Source organism: Labrus mixtus, chromosome 5, assembly GCF_963584025.1.
Source record: "Labrus mixtus chromosome 5, fLabMix1.1, whole genome shotgun sequence".
Taxonomy (NCBI): Eukaryota; Metazoa; Chordata; class Actinopteri; order Labriformes; family Labridae; genus Labrus; species Labrus mixtus.
In genome coordinates, this window is record NC_083616.1 from 16,483,340 (window position 1) to 16,504,126 (window position 20,787).

Genomic DNA, 20,787 nt, shown 5'->3' on the forward strand with positions numbered 1-20,787 from the left:
TCTGTTTTTTTTTTTTTGTTATACTTTTTTTGTGTGAGTGTATTTAAGTTTGTGTGTGTGTATGCGTGTGTGTGTGTGTGTGTGTGTGTGTGTGTAGCAGTGAGAGTGCGACAGTTGATAATCTGCTAAGACTGTTAAGGCATTAACGACACGTGAGAAACAAAATGCACATTAACAGACTGTTGAGGTGTGTGTGCTGGTCTGTCATGTTATACTCGGGGTCTCTGCAGGCAGACAGGATGTCAGACAGACATGTATAGTTATCTTCGAGCATAAGGTGTACCTGACACGACTGAAGAGCTCCACGTCCTACATTTATCTACATGTGAGTTCTTCCTACAGCTGTCGGATCAACACAGTGGATAGGTCAGTAGACCGTGTTCCTTTGTATTCAATTGTTGTGTTAATTGTAACCTACTTTAAATCAGACTTTGTGTGCAGCATAAGTTACCACGTCGATGTACCCTGGTAAGAAGTGACCTGAAAACCTGGGATTAACCCTGAACTTACCTTGTTAAACCAAAATCCTACTTCAGAGCACAGACCTCTGGTCTTTTTATCAGAGGATCCTGCTGCCATGGACGAGCTGGTGAAACACCTGTCCAGGTGTCAGCACATTGGCTGGATGAAGGTGATTGGTGAGTTGATGCTGCTGCTCAGTGTTGGGACATTATTTTTTATTATTTATTTATTATTATATTATATATAATATATTATTTATTATTAGACATTATTTTTGTGCTATAATATTAAAAGGAAACACTTTCAGGGTGAGACACTACATTTTTAAAGTTTCAATTAATTATTTTTACCCATGAAAATGTTAAAATATGTCGATTTCAAGTCCAATTAAGAGCTTGAAATAGATGATAACCCTTTTGATTTACCTGTCCCTCTGACATGATGAAAGTTCAGTTTGTCATTCCACTATATTTATTAGCTGCAATATTTCCATTTTTTGTAACTGTTTGTCAGACTGAATTTAGCCATTGAGATTGTAGCTTACATGAGAGCATCAGGGATGCGCAGCCACAACAAAAAGACATATAATCAAGATCAGCTCTTTGCGGAAGTAGAAAGAATAGGAACAGAACTGCTTTTAGACTGGCACACTGAATAAACAAGCCAGCAGTAACTCTAGCCTTGAGTGTTGCAGTATTTCCACCTCCCGATAGTGTGTGTTGTGTTTATATTGCGTGGAGTTTTGTTTTTATGCGAAACAAGTCAAAGAAATCAGAATCACAAAGCCCTCTGCTTGCTGTTTGATGGGAACTTTGAAAACAGGTATAATAGAATACAATTAATACACATAAGAGAGCTCTAAAAGGCATAAATAAATTGTCTTAAATGTAACAAGTCTTCAGAATTTTATTGGTATCTGTTCAACTTTTATTGTAAATACTCCAAGTACCAAACCTGTAAAACATTACTACATGTAGTAGTACTGCTCCTACTGCACTAATACTTGTATATTGTGATGATGTCACAGAGTTGAAGAGTGCCCCCATCTATTGGCTGTCATGTGGTCAGAGGGCGGAGACTGGTGTCTGGAGTAAAATGTTCTGCATTTTGTCAGACTCTCAGTTACTGATGCTCAACAATCTGGAGGTAAAACACAAAAACACATTTTCATCTGTCCACATGCATCTGAATTATCTTCTTCAGCTTCTCCTACGGCTGCTTCTTCTTCTGCTGCTTCTTCAACTGGTTCTGACTCGACCGCAACTGCATCATCTCCTTGCATTTTGTTGCTTCCCTTCTGCGTCCTCTGGTGCTTCTCTTGCTGCTCTTTCCTTTGCTTCCTCTGTTTGTTGATCTGCACTTTGTCCAACCTTTTTATTCTGCTGCTGCTTCTTTTTCTGCTTCATGATGTTCTGCTTCTTTTGCCCATGCTGTGTCTTCATCCTTTGCATACTTTCCTGAACTGTCTTCTTCTGGCTGCTTCTGCTTCTTTTGCTGCTTCTGCAACTTTTCTTGGGTTCTCTGCTTGTGCTTCTGTTTCTTTGTCTGCATCTTCCTCTCTGTTGCTGATGTTTCTTTGCCTTCTGCTTCTTCTATTTCTGCTCCTTCTTTGTCTTTTGCTTCTTCTTCTGCTTCTTTTAAGTCTTCTTTTGCTGCGGCTGCTTCTGCATCTTCTTCTGCTTTTTGTTCTTCCTCTGATTCTTTGGGTTTTTTCGTCTTCTGCTTCTTTTTTTCTGCTTCTAATTCAGTATCTTCTTTTGCTTTTTCTTCTAACTTTTTTTTATGAAGCTTGTTCCTTTGCTTCCCGCTCTTCTTTTTCTCCATCTATTCAGGTTCATCCTCTGCTTCTTGCTGAGAGGGCGGAGACTTGTACCGTCTGGTTGCTGAGATACACTCTCCATGTGACCTCGGGGCCTCCTCGCCCCACCCACAAAGGTAAGGAGGACGAGAGGGTTTCACGGCTGCAGAAGAAGAAGACAGACAGCTACAGACAGACAGACGACTACAGACAATTTCGGACAAACAGGAAACTGCAGACAGGTAGAGACAGACAGACAGGTGATGGATGTGGAGTTTGATGCAGAGTTTAAAGACTTGAACGGTAAGAAGAAAACAATATTTTTTTGTTTTCATGTCCATGTTTATGTGTTTGCTGCTGCAACAGGATAATCTGCACTGCTTAATCTTGATGTAATAATGATAATAATCTCATAATCTGATATCTGAGGTCAGCTGCCATGGTAACATAACTGAATGCGCCGATATTCATGAGGTTATTTAACCCAAGACAGGTTTACATCACCTGCAGAGAGTCACAGGGTAGTAGAGGAAAGGTTCACAAATTAATACAATTTTGCAAAATGTTGGATTTGAAAAAAAAAATCTACAAGACTGCTAAATAATGTTGATAAAGACATTGAAATCTTGATTAGATTTTTTGTTTAAAATCCCCCCGATGTTCAAACTAAACTTAAGTAGAAGACCTGAACAGACCTGTTTTTCAGAGTAAAAGAAAATAGACAACAGTTAACTTTTTTACACTTTTCCAGTTAATTAATTGATTCAAATCAGTATATCCAGGAGATCGCTGAAGAGTCCAGAAAACATGAAAAAGAACCATCATGATTTTGATTTTCAGTTTCCTTTTTTAATTTGAAACTTAAAAACCCTGATTTTACAAAAAGAGTGTGTGTGTGTGTGTGTGTGTGTGTGTGTGTGTGTGTGTGTGTGTGTGTGTGTGTGTGTGTGTGTGTGTGTGTGTGTGTGTGTGTGTGTGTGTGTGTGTGTGTGTGTGTGTGTGTGTGTGTGTGTGTGTGTGTGTGTGTGTGTGTGTGTGTGTGTGTGTGTGTGTGTGTTATAAACTGTATGTGATTTTATGGGGGATGAGAGGGTACCCCCCCTCCCTTTTTGCAATATGTCTAAAAGCCTCTATTTAGCTAAGCTGCTACAAGCGCTCGCTGCCAACTTCTTTTTAAATTCATATATATGGAAGCCACTTTATAGTAGAAATGTACATTTTATGACCTTTGCTTCAAGAATTGCACAAAGCAAACACTCATCTGCTTAGTTCAGAAGAAGACTCTACTCCTTTAATGATGAGGAACAGTCTGTTTTTCAATATTTAAAGCTTTTTACTGTAGGCTAAACAGCACAAGAGACCTAATTCCACTCCACTCACTATTTGATTACTTCAAAGAGGCAAGCGCATTGAAATATGCAATAAGTAGATCTCGGTATATTAACAATATTAGCATTAGAAAATGCGGCTTTTGTAATTTGAAAGAAAAAAGATAAATAACTAAAGGATCAAAGTGATTATTGTTTAAGTTCTGAACGGTTCATAACACATGATGTATTATAAATGTTGCACTAACTGTACTAACCTCTGAAGCAATTCAAGTGAACTAAGAAAGATAACAATTTGATCACAGGGCAGTTTAGTTCATCTGTTACAGTCATTAAACTGTTTTCTGAAATGGTAAGATATTTGTAGAAATCTGTAGAATTACATTAAAACTAATTTCACAATAAAGTGCCATTCATTAAAATGAAACTGATAAATTATTCATTTCACATGGATTATGTGTTTCTTATACTCATCAGTCATTAAAACACTCACCAACCCTGACACAACCAATTACCATGGCAACAACTATGGCTGACTGCTGCTGAAAAAACTGCAAACACTCCCATGATGCACTTTGTCTGTTCCAGATGTTCCAGAGAGAGGGGTCCGTCGACAGAGCATGCCCAGCAGCTCAGCGGTGGACACACCCACCGCCAGAGTGACAGTAAGCTCATAAAACACACACACACACACACACACACACACACACACCCACACCCTCTCAGCTGGGATCAGCCTGCTGTTTCCATGGTAACAGGAGCTGAGCTGCTGTCAGCTGTGGATCAGCTGACTGGCTCCACCTGTAGTTGGAAAATGGAGATACAGATGATTTACCTACTGATGTGATCTCTCCCAGTGTGTGTGTGTGTGTGTGCGCGTATATTTGTGGGAGGGTTATTGCACATCGCATATTTTTTCACATATTGTACAGGCCAAGTAGTTTCTAATTGAGTTTGCAGCTAGTGGGATTCTCCAACATAAACACATATTTTTTTGTGATAAGTCTTTCTAATGTGAGTTTATTTATGTCTTTTAATATCTCATTAAATGACTCTCTCATGGTTTTTGTTTCACAACTATAACTGTAACAGAAGCGTGGCACAATAATAACGACTGAGGGCCGAGTTTATCTTAAAAGGAGAAACAAACAGGATCAACCTTAAATAGTCCTTTGTGGCTCTTCTGGTCTGAAGTGTAACAGTGTATTTATGTGGACATTTCATTTACTCCACAAACAAGCAATTAATCATTAATGATCAATTTGGGGTTGTATGGTTGGCACTAGTTTGAGAATCAGCTTGGGTCCATTTGTGTGTTGTATGTGATTTTCATGTCCACATTGTGTTGGCATTGGTTCTTTTCGACTTCTTCCCTGAGTCCACAAACATGCTTGTTAGGTTAATAGGTGACTCTAAATTGCCTTTAGATGTAAGTGTGCTTTTGAATGTTTGTCTCAAGCATCAGCCCTGTGATTGGCTGGTCACCTGTTCAAGGTGTACTCGCCTCTGGTCCAATGACAGCTTATCAGTTTAAGATGATGGATGGATGAACAGCAGTCCCAGCCTTTAAATGTTCCTTTCCACAAGAACTGAAATTCACAGAAATTCTTAAACAAAAGGAATTGATTTATGTAATAATTTCAAATGATTGGCAATTCATCACCCATCTCCTTGTCCTTCTCTTCTTCTTCAGGGGTTCCTCTCTCGGCGGTTAAAACAGTCTCTTCGTCGGACTCGCTCTCATCCTAAATTGCCTCGTCCGACCAGCATGAGGTCTGACATGATCAACACAGCTGACACCAGGTAACTACCTCAAAGACACATTATTCATTAAAGTTCTCCAGATTTCCACAGTGTTGTATCTGATGGCCAGACTGAGTCCCATTCCCAATGCTCCCCCTTTACCCTCACCCTACCCCTTGTTTGGAGTGTTTACTGGGCAAGTGGCCCTTCTAAACTGGACTGGATGGATTTATGGCTTATCTTGTCTCTGACCGCTTAAAGCCCCGATGAGGAGTTTTTTGCTGATTATGAAAGAGACTGAAAATACTGATGCCTCTGTGTGACCTACAGAAGTAATACGTGTCCATCAGTAAGAGGATTGATTGTTTTTAAATAGTAATTTCAAAAGCTTGTAACCACTGCTGGGTAGGTGTCAGATGAAGTGAGATACAACCCGCTGCGGAAACAGCCTTTGTTGTTTTTTTATAGCAAAGATTCACAGTGATACCTAAAATCGTTAAAGACAGCGCAATGAGATTCTTCATCGCAAAACACAACTTGTGTGTAAAGGACAGAGATCGGGACCAAGATCCGCAAATAGATAAAAGATACCGCTCTGTCCACAGGGGGCGCCAAAATCAACGAAGCGCTTTTACTTGCCACGTTTACTCTTTCACACGTACGTTCATATATTGATAGCAGAGGCTGTTATTTTACATTGCAGACTGACACTCAGAACCTCATCGTATCATTTTCACACCCTTATGGGATCAACATTGGGTTTAGTGTATTCAGCATATTGTCTGCAGGGGCCTTCATTCCAGTAGTTATGATCCACTGTACTAATAACAGCCACAAAATAATTGCCCTGTCTACCCAAGGCAGCTTCCTGAAACACAGAGAAATACACTCTCATGCCAGTGTGCGGAGATACCTTGATTTATTGAAACTGTGTTTATTATAGAAAGAACAGCATTATTCTGTTTCCATACATCACATGGTTGTACTTCAGGATTTAACTGAACATCTTAAAATGTTACATGTATGGATGAAAATGACTAAAGAAATACACAGGTTTCAATTTAACATAAAATGATAGAAGATCATCTCCAAAAACTGTATGGTAGCTCTGCAAGGTGTCTACCCAGAAGTAACTGTTGTTAGGGCAACATCACAGGGAATCAGTCTATATCAACCATACAGTGACTGAGGGGGAGGAGGGGATTAAAGGAGAAAAAGGGAGAGGGGGGCTGGTAACAATGATCCAATAGAGGAGACAGGAGGAAAGGAGAGAGGGAAAGAGAGAAGAAAGGGAAGGGGAGGAGGAAGTGAGAAGAGAAAAGGTGAAGATTGTGAGGAGAGGGAAGAAGAGAGGAGAGGAGACAGTAAAGAAGATGAGGAAAAGAGGAGAAAGGAAGTAGGGCAGCCTCACTGCAGGGGAGGGGCCACTGCTGACTGAGAGGGCGGTCGAGTCACATAGAGAGAGGGAGAGAAAGCTGTAGCTGCTGAAGCCGTGTAGCATCAATAGCAGCAAGCTAAGAGACAGACATTAAGACAGACAGACGGACAGACAGGCAAGTATCAGCCTTTAACCAAACAGCGTCAGAATCAGCAGGTTCTCCATCTTTCTTCCTCTCTCCTCCTGCTCCTCCTGCTCGCTGCTGAAGGAGAATATGAATCCATAACCCCCACTCCTCTCCTCCTCCTCCTCCTCCTCCTCCTCCTCCTCCTCCTCCTCAGCATTCACAGGATGCTCGGTGAGTATCTGCACTGATCCTCTGCACACATTAACAGCCTTTGTCCTCTGTTTGTCTGAATGGATGAATGTGCTGCAGTGAAATTGCTGTGTTTTTTTGTGTGTGTGTGCATGTGTTTAAGGGGGGGCATAGTGGCGTCTTCTAGCTGATTTGCATGACCATGCATGCTGCGTTTCTGTCTGTCTGTGGCTAGCCTGGCTTTAGTCTGCACACAGCTAGCCTGGTATGTTAGCATGTGGCTAGGCAAGACACACGCTGTTAGCCAACATGTTAAGCTAAACAAGGTTAAGCTACTGCACACAGACACACACTCACACACACAGCCACATCCCTGAAGAATAAGCTTAGTAAGCAGCTAACCTTAAGCAGCTCCTTAAGATAAAGATGAGAGATAACGAGCGAAAGAAAGAATGGCAGAGGATCATCCTTTTAATGTCAGGATTGTTCAGATGTGTGTGAGTGTCTGCAAAGGTCGGAGGTCACAGCTGATCCCCCCTTCCAACCACCCACCCCTGTGTGCAGAGTCACTTTCTTAACCACTTTTATTATTCACAAAACACACACATAATTGTCGACATGTAGTACGTTCAGATGTAGAAACACCTCAAATGTTGTGTTTGTTTGTTTTTTCAGTATGGAAAGTTTCTTTTCAAAAATTATTTGGCTCCTCCCTCACTCTGATGTCATAGACTCAGAGGTCGGCTACATTTGATGACCTTCGTAGCTTTGTTTTTTTCCTTAGCAGATCTGTGAACACATCATCTTATGGGCAACCAATTTTTTCAGATAAAAAGTAGGCGTACATCTATGTACTAAGTCGTTTCATTCTTTTAAAAATGCTGAGCGTTAGAATCTGCAGTAATTGTTTAGAGTTTAATACTCCTCAATATCAAAAAAGATTTTAAAAAAGTCTTCAGTGGCAGTCCTTACTGCTTGTCTTATCTGAATATTGAATTTGAGTCTTTTTCTTGAGATTTTCAGTTGTTATGATCTTTTCTTTTATCCTCCTTTACTCAGAGATTCTGATGTTACTCAGCCTTTGAACCAAACAATGCTGCCATATTGGGGTCTAGTGTGTGATTTCACCAAGTTTTGTAAAGACATGCAAACAATTAGAGCTATCTTCATATATATAAACATGGAGTTGTTGTGTCCTACTGGCTCCCCCCTTTACCTGGATGCCATTTCACATCTGTTATGCCTCTGTTACTACCTCTGCTGCTGGCTCAGTGGCCAAACTTGACCTCCTCATAACTCTGTCTCTGTAGCTTTTACATAAATGGCTAAGCATAACAGAGGCGTCTAGAATAGTCTATGGATAAAATGTTTTTTTTAATGGTCATATATGCCTAAAACTCCAAACTTAGCATGGAAAACAAAGTTCATCAACACTGCCCTGTCTGGTAGAACAACCACCGCTTGTGATTTTTCTCAGGAATAGTGACTCAACACAAACACAAACTTTGTACTTAGATGATGACTAAAAATGCAATGGGCTTTATTTGTTATTGATTTGATCACCTTTGTGTTCCCAAAATAAGGAAAAGACAATGACTTAACAGATGTTTATTTAACCAAAAATCCTCACATTGTAACTTTCCACTTTGTGGCCGTCCATGAAGTAGTTTACCTTGAGTTGTATGGACTGACCAGCTGATTTTAACATGAAAAACATGTATTTAACACTGTACGTATCTGTGGGTGATTCACATTGCCTTGGGGTTGCACTTTGCAAACATTTAGATCTCTGCACATCATGCAGAGCATAAAGTATCTAATTTTTCCTTCTGAATACTCCGCACCCTGAAGGAGCTTTGCAACCTGTTTGCTTCAGTTATTTTATGATTATCTGAAACCTGTCTATGGTCATCTTTGTGCAGAAAAACAAAATAACTGGTTGAATATTATTCACTGAAGTCACTTGTGTGCAGACCAGATGGCCTGGGCACCTTTCAGATGACATGGCTTTTGATATCTTCTTTGCTACTGACTTCAATAGAAATTAAAGGAGTCAACCGGGCAGTGTTGGCGGAGGCCACCCTGACAACAGGGAATATAGTGCAGGGATGATTTTCTGAAAGGGTTTTGCTCATGGCACCCCAGTGCTGACCCTGCTGTTAGCTCAACACAGACCTTTAAAAGAGGTTGCAGACTGATGCCCGCCGGCCCCTTCCCTCCCACTGTTCCCATGCACAGTTCCTCTCCTGACAACTCCTGAACCTGTTGTATCTTTAACCTCTTCAGAGTCCTGTTTGGAGCTGCCGTATTTCACCTAAATAATTTGAGATTATTTTGTCATCACTTAGACTCTGTTGAACAGAGTTGGGGATGCCTGTTGGGAAAAGCCTTTTTTTTGCATTGGAAACCTTCATTGGAGCAATGAAATTAATTGTGGCCAGCTTAACTTTTGGCTATCATGCAAAAATAAGTGTTTGGTAACTGCGTAGCTTCATGATGCCAGCTTTCTAACACTCAGTTGTAGTCTGTCTTTGTCAAAGCCAAATAAAAGCAGTTAATTACAAATTTACAGATTGACATACCAAACACCTGGAACAGGTACTGTCCCCGTATTTAACAATTCCTGGTTGATTTCTGGGTATCATCCAGTGTGTACATGATGAAGGCTAAAGAGCCATGTGCTCCTTCGCATGGTTAGTAAGACAAAGTACAGGCCAGATCACTACAGCTCTACCTGGATATCTCACAGAAGCTCTGCTTGAAAAGCCTGACTGAAAAACAACCACACAATGTATCTAAACTTTCCATCACTGACAAGAGGCAGTAAAGAAACACTCATCGTCTTTTAGGTGTTTGTGGTAGTTTCAGAAAAACTGACAGAGGGCTTTGGTGAGAAAAAAGAAAGAATGCTATTAGGACTACAAATTGAAACCTGAATTCATCTGTCACCTAAAATTCTGTCCCTCCCTTACATGTTCTGCATTCATTATGTAGAATCTGTTTATGGAAATTAGCGGACAACTCATAACCAGGAGCTGATCAGGAGCTTCTGTTGGTACCAATGTTGGGTCCTTTGTTGACATCAGGAACATCAGACCCGCACCAGAACACTCAGAGTTTCCTGTGACCTGCTGTTTCAGGTGTGTGATGCGGCGGCTGCATTGTGGTAGCCAGGAGTCCTTATTAAGCACCGGCTGTGTTTCATCTTTGGAGCTCAGAATGGACCAATCAGTGATCATCAAACCAGTTCACTCCTCCCTACTGGGACAGGACTACTGCTTCGAGGTGACACAAACACACACAAACTCACACAAACAAACACACACACACACACAAACTTTTCCATTTTCTGATGTTTCTGTGTTAATGACCGCTGACCTTGTGCTTTTTAGGTAACAACCTCAACAGGAACAAAGTGTTTTTCATGTCGATCGGCAGCAGAAAGAGATAAATGGATGGAGAACCTGAGACGAGCTGTTCATCCCAACAAGGACAACAGCAGGAGGCTGGAGAATGTGCTGACAGTGTGGGTGATCGAGGCCAAAGACCTGCCAGCAAAGAAAAGGTAAAGGCCCCACACCAAAAATCTACTTCACTGTCCATTACTCTAACATGTAGAGGTTAAGTGTGCCACACTAAAACCTGCTTCACTGTATTTCATTTTCACATGTGGACATAGGGGCACTATACCCGCTTTGCTGTCATTTTTTTTGTATGGAGATGTACTCAAAAACATTCACTGTACTAATATTCAAATATGTGTAGATGGGGTACTATACACCATAAAGAAAACTACTTCATCAAACATTACTCTTCCTTGAATATATGGGTGGAATAACACTTGAAAACGGTTCACTGTATATTTAAAAGCAGGGTTAGTAATTTTCGAGAACTAGCATGATTTTGAAAGTAGCATTACCTTAGTGCTCTGTCAACCCCCTCGGTGCTCCCTCAAATGCCACGGCCCTCACTTACATGCACAAGTGCTGTTGGTCAAGAAGTGGACCTCATGCTTTAAGTGTGGGCTAGTGCATGCATGGAGTAGAGAACGAGCAGGGAGACAGGGAGGCGTGATTGGTTCATCAGATTTTTACCTCGTGGCAGACATTGGTCGAAGGTTTTACAGGCTTACAGCTGCTACAGATGACAGATTTTCTTTGTTTCTTTTTCAGAGCACATGAATTATTTATTTCTGTCAGGACCTATAGACAATTTTAAAAAAAAGAAAGAAAATTACCAAGCCTGCCTTTAACATGCAAAGGTGGGAGTGCTAAACGTGCTTCCCTGTTGATAATTACAACATGTAGAGGTTAAATGTGCTATACCTCAAAACTGCTTAGATTTGTCATTATATGAGGCTGCCACTGTACGCTGTGTCTGGACAACAGCATGTTGTGATTGTAGTGCTGGTACTACAGGCACTTCTTTGAGCCATGTCTTGATGAAAGTATGTAGTTAATGTAGTACATGTCTTGAAGTACTTTGGTGAGCGGTGTCTAGATAACTTGTAGAATATTTATTTCAGGTACTTCTGTGAGCTGTGTCTGGACGACAGTCTTTACGCTCGGACGTCGTGTAAGCTGAAAACCGACAACATCTTTTGGGGAGAACGTTTTGACTTCAGCAGCCTGCCGTCGATCAACGCCATAACTCTTCATCTTTACAAAGACACAGACAGGAAAAGGAAGAAGGACAAGAGCAGCTATGTTGGGCTGGTCAACATCCCTGTCGCAACAGTGACAGGCAGACAGCTGGTGGAGAAGTGGTACACGTTGAGCACACCGAGCACCATCAGGAGTAAGTGGCAAATTGATTTAACTAATCTTTCATAAGTCATGTTTAGGTTCCTTGTTGCAGTTACAGTAATATTGCATTAAGTTATACACCTTATATAAAATGCTCTTTGCTCAGTCAGAATCTTAATAATATGCAGTCTCATCTACTTTTTAACCCCATTAGTTGTGTCTTCAGGTCTTCCTGTCAGGCTCAGTTAGGTCCCACCCACACAAGCAAGATTGGAAAGCCTTTAAAGAACCTGAAAGACAAAGCTGTGGGTTTGCAAATTCTCAGCTGACTAACTTAAGAATAACTTAAGACATCACAGATGAGCGTCAGTATTTTTATTTTCCTTGTCTGGATTATGTTGTGTAGTGCAGTGATGTGGATCTGCACCAGAGTCCAGAGAAACTTGCAGATTTTCTTTTAAATTTCTGTATGCACTAAAACTCCAAACAAGTACTTTTCACTGGTTTTCCACACTAAAGGTCACTCGGTGAAGCGTCTTTATTATAACAGATTTTCATGTTGTGTTGTGTTCCAGGTAAGTCGTCTGTACCAACGGTGCGTATCAAAGCTCGGTATCAAAGTATCGTCATCTTGCCGATGGAGCAGTACAAGGAGTTTGCAGAATACATCAGCTCCAACTACCTGCTGCTCTGTAACACTCTGGAGGCCTCCATCAGCCTGAGAGCTAAAGAGGAGCTTGCTGCCGCACTTGTTCACATCCTGCACAGCACGGGAAAGGCCAAGGTAACCACACCCCCACTAGCTGGTCCCACTCAGTATTACTAGCACACATTGACCACACCTATCAAAATGATCCTGTCTGATAAACTTTTAAAATGAAACCATCATATACATCACAGAAACACCAAGGCTAAGGTTACGCAACCTACCTTACCACATGATCCCACCAACCTCAAAAACGTTTTCCAGAGTCTTTTACCACAACCATCAAAATAACCTCACATCCTTTTTTTTTAAATGCTTTTCATTGAATACTCCTGAATGGTTGCATCTGAACCCATTGCTGAGAGTTCCCATGAGTCTTGGAATTCCTGAACTCTTATTTTTAAGTCATAAATGCCCTCTAAAAGAAAGTTAACTCCTATCTGTGGGAGAAAAAATGCAATACAAAAAGAATGTAGTCTTTCACATGACCAGACCACAAACAGCATCACTTGATTTCTCTGTGTTCAGTATTTTAAATTTCATTTTGTCAGCGTATGACATTTAACCCTTTCTGCAGGACTTCCTCACAGACCTGATGATGTCAGAGGTGGACCGTTGTCGTGACAATGACCAGCTGATCTTCAGAGAGAACACATTGGCGACGAAGAGCATCGAGGAATACCTAAAGCTCATTGGACAGAAGTATCTGCAGGATGCCCTTGGTAAAATAAATATATCACACAAAATACACAAAACATACTATATACTACACACAACACAATACAGAACTATAGACGTAAAAAAGTGTACGAAATCTCAGTGTCATCACTTACTGGTTTCTTTAGAGGTGTTTCAAAGTCAAACAATGGTGGTCGACATATAGGAAATGCTATCGCTACCTAACATTTGATCAATCTTGTAAAAGGCAAAGAGATAGAGCTCGGGGGGGGGGGGGGGGGGCTTAAGCCGCCAGGCAAAAAGCTAGAACACGCCCAACTGTGAGTAAACTCAGCCACATGGAAAGAGGAAGAAATTCGGGGTAATATAAATGTATATTAATACTACTTGTGTGTGTTTTTAGGTGAGTTCATTAAAGCTCTGTACGAGTCAGATGAGAACTGTGAGGTCGACCCATCCCGCTGTGCGACCTCTGAGCTTGCAGAGCATCAGGCAAACCTCAGGATGTGTTGTGAGCTCGCCTTCTGCAAGATCCTCGACTCCTTCAGGTAGACAAAAATGCGTACAACTTACCCAAATTAAAAAAGCATTTTATTTTCTGTACCCTCACCTACAAATATAAACCCCTATACAGGGTCTTCCCCCGGGAGCTGAAGGAGGTGTTTGCATCATGGCGACAGGAGTGTGGCAACCGAGGGCGACCAGACATAAGCGAGCGCCTCATCAGCGCCTCCTTGTTCCTGCGCTTCCTGTGTCCAGCTGTGATGTCACCTTCACTGTTTGACCTGATGCAGGAATACCCCGACGAACGCTCGGCGAGAACTTTAACACTCATCGCCAAAGTCATCCAAACCCTCGCCAACTTCAGCAAGTAAGTTTGGGCTTTTACTGTGAAGGAGCTAGAGAGCTTTTACTGTGAAGAGACTGAAGGGCCTTTACTGTGTAGGAGCTGGAGAGTGTTTTTACTAAGAAGGAGCTGGAGGGTTTTTACTAAGAAGATACTGCAGTGTTTTGTCTGTGAAATAACTATGCCACTTTTATTGTGAAGAGAGGGAGGAATTTACCTCTCAGGAGTTTGGATTGACTACATTTTGTGAAGTGCTTGGACCTTGAAGTACCTGAACCTGTGAAGCCCTGTATTGTTTGTTCACTTGTATATCTATACCTGCACAATGTGTTACCTGTATGTGTTACCTTTTCGTGTTACGTGTGGTTGCAGGTTTGGGACTAAAGAGGAGTACATGCTATTTATGAATGACTTTGTGGAGAGGCAATGGAGCAGCATGCAGCGTTTCCTGCAGGAGATCTCAAATCCTGATGGCCTGAACCACACGGCAGGCTTCGATGGATACATTGACCTCGGCCGAGAACTTTCAAGCCTGCACACTTTGCTGACTGAGCTCGACCAGGTAACACACCTGACCGGGGAACCTGTTGTTCAAAAAGGAAACCTGCTCTGATTTAAACTATCAGGACTAAAAGGATTATGAAAGAAGATAGGACTAATTAATCAAGTTCTGTTTTTTATATAGATGAAAACTTTGAGACGTATCGTCATAACTTTGGTAAAGAAAAAATGTAAGAATTATCCTGATCCCAGCAGAGAGCTGAACTCCTGCTTATCCTGAACTGCGAAAAGTGAATTTTCAAATCCAGAGCTTTCTTGTCCAGATTAAATTTCTTGAATAACTGGGACCTGGGGATCAAAAACAGCAGATTTATAAGTGTAGGTAAAGCGTTGGAGTCAGAGTGAATCAATATCTATCCAGAGTTTATTGTCTCCTTTGAAATAAATATTTAATGTCTGTATGAATAATTTAAGGACGTTATTTAACCTAATTTACAACCTGTCAGTAAAATGACTAATGACCTGCCAGTTTCCTTCTGTTTACAGTCTTTATGACTAGTTAAGGTAGCTGCTGGCAGTATCAGTATATTTCTGGTACAGATTATCAAAACGCCTAACTTCTCTAGGAAAAAAGGTTTTACCAAAACATCTGACTACTGCTCTAAACACTATGTTACCTGTATATCAGTAAATAGGTAACGATCTCAAAGTGTCTCTCTACCAGTCTCTTTCTCCCATCTGTCCGCAGGCATGCCTGGCGAAGCTCGGTCCTCTTCCTCGGATCCTCAGAGAAGTGTCAACAGCTCTAGCTAACCCGGGTGGTGTGGTTCATCATGGGGGAATGTCAGTGTCCTCTCCAGAGCCTCAGCGTGTGATGTCTCCACCCCCTATGTCCCCACCCCCTCTGTCCCCGCCCCTCTCACCTCCTTTGGCAGCCTGTAATCCTTCCATTGGCCTGCAGGGTGGCGTAGGACTGGATGGAGGGTAAGCATCATGTGTATAGTCAGAGGTGGGACAAAAAGCACAGCAGCCACAATCTACACATCTGTCATACCACCAGTCTTTCAGTTCAATTTTTCTTACCAGTCTGAAGCTCTACTGTACTTGCTTGGTCATAATATTCCTTCGAAAAAGGTTCTGCTGCATTGGCAACGATCCAAATCCAGTAAAAGATTTAATCAAAACACATTACATCCATAAAGATCCATGGATTGATTCAAAATGCTGTTCCCAATTGTATACTTTATTCTCTGTACTAATTCATGTACTCTGTCCTTTTTATTGACACCTCAATTGACCAATCAGGACCTTCCATTCACTATTCATAGGTTACAAAAGTCAATGAGAGCCTGAGTAGGAAACAGGACTTTCTTTCTCTCCATTGCCAGAATTACACATAATACAGATGTGTCATCATAGGCAGTCTCATCCCTTTTGGTGAGTCAGGAGCAAATGCATGTTCTGGGTCGACTGTGGATCCTAATTGCACTTTTCCAAGTCTGAGTCAAATGAGGTCAGCTGACTCGAGTTGGCGAAAGTTAATTCAAGTAGCCAAACAAAAATAACATCAACGGAAACCAATTTACCGGAAGTTAAAAGTTTCGATAATCATTTTTCAAAGTAACATCCACGTTAAAAATGTATTTAAAAAATGAACGCCGATGATTAACAACTAATGGATTAACCGACATTTACCCAGCTCTGTGTATTATTAGCAATAGCACAGAACATTTATTATTATATTATTATTATTATATTTACACTTCAACAAAAATGAACAGTAAAGGCCAAAAAAGGTTTGAACAGTGCAGTTCATGTATGATGACAACAAAATAACTGGCATGTGGTGGGTATTGGGTAAGTGTTGCTAAGGTGGTGCAAGTAATCTGCTAGCTTAGTCATTCTTAGGTTGATCAGTTTGCTCAGTGGTTGCCGCCAGTTTTTAAAGTATGTATGAGGGTGTTCAAGGAGGTTGTTAAAGATAGTCTTGATAGGTGCAAGGTTGTTCCCAAGTGGTACACAGGTCTGTTGAAGGGGATTATAAAATGAGAGATTACTCGGTGGTTTTTGGTGTTTTTGGTGTGAGCATGTGATTAAAAAACCATTTACCTGTAACACATTCTAAATCAATGAATGGAAAAATAGTAAAAAGATCATTTGCTTTCACCCTTTTACACACACATTTACACACTGATAGAAAAAGATGATACTGTACCTACATTAACCAACTGCCTATCAGTACTAATCACACTCACACACAGATGATGTCTAAGACATATACATTTGTTAACAAACTATACCATAATACAGGAAAGTGATTTTTTACTTCCTAAACACATTTTTTAAATAATTACCAATAGGATTAGGAAACTCAAGATTGAAGACTTAAGATGGTATTGACTATGAGTGTCTGTTTGTGTTTGTGTTTGCAGTTTAGTAGATTTCACTAGACTTCCCTCTCCGACTCCAGAAAACAAAGATTTGTTTTTCGTCACTAAAGGATCCAGTCTGCAGCCAGCATCAGGTGACTTTCGACCTCCACCTTAAATTTAACCCCTGACCTCAGACTTCCTCCTTTTTGTCAGATTCTGATCTTTCTCATTCTCATGATGTCATTTCCTGCAGGCCTTCAGGGCTCTCCAGCTCCGAGCTCATCCTACTCTGAACCCAACGAACACGAGGCAGGGTTTGAAATGACCAATGGGGGCCGGAGGGAGGGGCAAGATCTGACCAATGAGAGCCGCAGTCTGTCCCTGGTTGACCTGCAGGACTCCTCCCCGAGCGACGGTCTTGATGACAGCCAATGGCAGCGCAGGACTGGGCTTCTTCCGCTCTCCTTCCAGAATCCTGTGTATCACATGACCACCACGTCACCACGGCCGCAGACAGATGCAACACCCTCCGATGGCTCTGTGGGGTCGCAGGGAAACGCAGATGACAGAAACACCATGGCAACTAAACCAGCATTTCTCACCCAGATGTCTGTGGGTCTGGGAGGTGGAGAGAGAGTGGAGAGAGGTGAGAGAGGGGAGAGGATGTCGGCAATGTCAAGCAGCAGCAGCGGAGAGGAATACTCTCGAAGAGCTCTCTCCATCAATGAGACACTAACGGGTACAATGAGTCAAATATGTTTCATTAAAAAATAACAACTTAAAAGACTAAAACTCTTTTTACTGCCAAACTGTTTGGGATTTTGGTGGATGACTGGTTATTAATCAGCTTACTTAACTGTAACAACCTACATGTCTTAAGTTTTATTTCTCTACTTATTTGAGCAATACATGAGCTTCTATTTGACTTGACATAATTGCCTCAGTGATTGTTCTAATGATGTCACTTTTGATGTGCCTCCCACTCAGGTACACCTGCTCCCCCTCGTCAGAACTCCTCAGGCCCTCAGAGACGCATCGATCAGCCTCCTCCCCCATCCTCAGCTCCACCGGGGCCTCCTCGAGGTCGGACTCCACCCAGCATGCTCAGTGGAGCCGGAGGCTCAGCATACCCACCTCGCCCCGCTTCAGGCAGCATGATGTCATCTAGTCCTGATTGGCCAAGCAGCGGCCAGTCCAGGCTCAGACAGACATCTTCGTCCTCTAAAGGAGACAGCCCCGAGAAACAACGGTCTGCTGCCAAGGTAACCACACTGTTACCATGGTAAATTGTCAGTCTTAATGGCAACAGGCTCTGTTTAACATTTAGTCAAGCACAGGTGGAGTCTGTTTTGTTGTTCATGTTGTAACTGTGTATGTGTGTCTGTGTGTATTTGTGCTTCTTTGCAGGCCCCCTCTCCCTGTGCTTTGGACCGTACAGCAGCCTGGCTGCTCAACATGAACTCTGCGTCCTCCTACGGTGAGGCGGATGAAGATCGCCATGACGACGCTCTCATTGAGAAGGTAAGACTCCTCATATTTGGCTTGTACTACTGGAATTGTACATGTTCTGACCATATGTTTGTTTTTGTGTGTATTCAGTACCAGCAGGAGATTGCATTGCTGCAGGAGAAGTTGCGGGTTGCAGCCCTGCGGCAGGACGAGTGTGAGGCAAGACTGCTGGTCCAGGATCAGCAGAACCAACGTATGCTGCAGGAGTACCAGGTGAGTAACACACGTGATTTATCTGTAATATCACTGAGTGTGAAGCTGGAGCATCTCCTCAGTGGCTTTGCTTCTTTCATTCTAAAACTCCAATGCTTTCACTATTTTGTTTTTGAAATAATGCTGTTTCACCTTTCCCCTGAAGGGATTTTTTTGACCACTGTGTTTTCTTTCTGGTCCTTTTTGGACAAATACACTAACAGCTGAGTTATAAGATGTGACAGATCATAGGACAGTTAATATTCAGTCAAGTTGTTTGTGTAAAAATTAGCTTTGTTTACAGTTTTTACTGTAAAAGAAAGTAGTTAAATTACTAAGAGTCACCTGTACAGAAGCTCACCTGATGTACTGGATGAGTGACAGTTACATGAGACTTTATTGAATCCTTCAAAAAAACGGTTTGTGTGTGTGGTTTTTTTTTTATAGGCTCGGCTTGAGGACACAGAGAGCAGACTGAGGAGGCTGCAGGACGATAAAGACCTCCAGATGAACAGCATCATCAGCAGGTTTGAACACCTGTCTATCTATCTGTGCACCTGTCTGTACGTTAGTGAAGGGGTGTTGATAGTATTTTATGAAAATAAATATTGATATCAATCCACACTACCCTCCAAAAATTGTAAAATAAATGATACTGGTACTGTTTTGGCCATCTTTTTTTATTTGGTGTAAAAGTTCTAGCTGTTTCTGCAATGACATTAAAATCTGCTTAGCCACCTTACATGTAAACATGAGATTTAAGCATGCTGATATAGAAGTTTTTAAATAAGGAGACTGATAAAAGTAGTTGTCGTATCCTATAAAGGCACTGCAGCGATTCACATTAATACAGGTTTTTAAGTTTTCCATGAGAATGCTAGCACTTAGCCCTTTACACAGAACTACCTGTAACATTGATTGCATAATGCTGCACTTATTTTATTAATTTTTTGCCCTGTAACCATAGACCCAGAGTTTAAAACAAATGTACTAATCACTCACCTGTTTTAAGAAAACCTGTCTCACATCTTACCTGTGCAGGTTGATGGCTGTAGAGGAGGAGCTGAAGAAGGATCACTCCGACATGCAGGCTGTGGTCGACTCCAAGCAAAAGATTATCGAAGCACAGGTACCTTTCCGTCGACCTGTCTGCTTTTTTCCCTTTCTGTCTGAGACTTTAAGCACTTTGTGAAGTCTGCTTTACTTTGAAACTTACAAACTTCCTATCTGTCCCTTAGGAGAAGAGGATTGGGAGTCTAGATGCAGCCAACAGCCGTCTAATGGCGGCTTTGACTCAACTGAAGGAGCGGTACGCCGTGACATCGCAGAGGAACGGCCTGTCTCCTAGCAACACGTCATCTCTGCAGATAACAGAGAATGGAGAGTTCCGTAACTCTGGCAACTGCTGAGTCACAAGGACCTGGGCTCTGCTTGGCTTTGACTGCAGGGAGAGGGAGGGGCTTATCTGCATGATGTGTGAGAGACAGCAGGAGGCGGGCCTATCTCATTAACCACACCCTTTTTTAAACCAACTAATCAACACTGTAGTTGTAACCACAGACCTGTCAATCAAATATCACCTCCTACAGAGATGGATCTGACCTTGGATCTCTGACCTGACTCTGCCCCCGTTGCTATGGTTCCCCTTAGTTCCTTTTCCTTCCGTTTTGCATGTTTCTTTTTTAAGCAGCTTACAAATTCTGACATCATATCTAGTTTTCTTTTGGAACTCCCTGATGAGGGTCAGATACTTCCAACAACCAAACTGCACGTCTTTAGAAAAAACTCAATACAATTTTACCTGTATCTGGCAGTGGCCTGACCAGCTCAACTTCAGCCATATATGATTCTGGTCCAGCTGGACAAACTTAAGTCTCTGTTTCTCTATATGGCTCTAATTAAATAAAAATGACTCATTTGACCCAGTACTGTTTGACCAAGACTGACCCGAAATGGTTCTCGTTTTGACTGGGTTACGTCTGACTTAATATTGCCCTGGTCTGAATGGGTTATCTCCAGCTACATATAGCTCTGGTCTTACATGGTCATCTCTAGCAGTATATGGTTCTTGTCTGACTAGTTAAACTCTTGCTGTACATGGCTCTTGTAAGACTGGGTAGACTCTGACTTAGGGTTGTCACAATGCCAGAATGAATATGATACTTGTAAAACTTAACCGATATCACAGTTGTTTCGATATCACAGCAAAAAA

At 41.7% G+C, this 20,787-nt stretch overlaps 1 protein-coding gene across 4 annotated transcripts; it reads left to right on the plus strand.

The window, feature by feature from the left end:
- The first annotated feature begins 149 nt into the window (after nt 1–149).
- On the plus strand, nt 150–20,763 carry LOC132974264 (disabled homolog 2-interacting protein-like). Of its 4 annotated transcripts, XM_061038180.1 has the most exons (23): nt 161–366; nt 537–638; nt 1,490–1,608; nt 2,295–2,397; nt 4,177–4,253; nt 5,282–5,391; nt 10,166–10,310; nt 10,418–10,590; nt 11,551–11,822; nt 12,346–12,554; nt 13,054–13,198; nt 13,558–13,702; nt 13,789–14,025; nt 14,374–14,563; nt 15,251–15,486; nt 16,935–17,026; nt 17,128–17,613; nt 17,862–18,136; nt 18,282–18,395; nt 18,474–18,596; nt 19,023–19,102; nt 19,617–19,704; nt 19,814–20,763. In XM_061038180.1, the coding sequence occupies exons 2-23, from the start codon at nt 578–580 to the stop codon at nt 19,982–19,984; spliced, it is 3,651 nt and encodes a 1,216-aa protein (XP_060894163.1). In that variant the 5' UTR covers nt 161–366; nt 537–577; the 3' UTR covers nt 19,985–20,763. The 4 variants fall into 4 exon arrangements, with proteins under 4 accessions (XP_060894160.1, XP_060894163.1, XP_060894161.1 ...); XM_061038177.1 differs by having other exon boundaries at nt 150–366; nt 18,282–18,596; XM_061038178.1 differs by lacking the exons at nt 161–366; nt 537–638; nt 1,490–1,608; ... (1 more) ...; nt 4,177–4,253; nt 5,282–5,391 and adding an exon at nt 6,591–7,067 and having other exon boundaries at nt 18,282–18,596.
- The last annotated feature ends 24 nt before the right edge of the window (nt 20,764–20,787 follow it).

Bases quoted from the DNA above. Each gene is read 5' to 3' on its own strand.
- LOC132974264 (XM_061038177.1), top strand. From the start codon at position 578: ATGGACGAGCTGGTGAAACACCTGTCCAGGTGTCAGCACATTGGCTGG. The intron at 10,311-10,417 runs GTGACACAAACA...TGTGCTTTTTAG, and splicing joins GACAGGACTACTGCTTCGAG to GTAACAACCTCAACAGGAAC. The intron at 19,705-19,813 runs GTACCTTTCCGT...TCTGTCCCTTAG, and splicing joins AAAAGATTATCGAAGCACAG to GAGAAGAGGATTGGGAGTCT.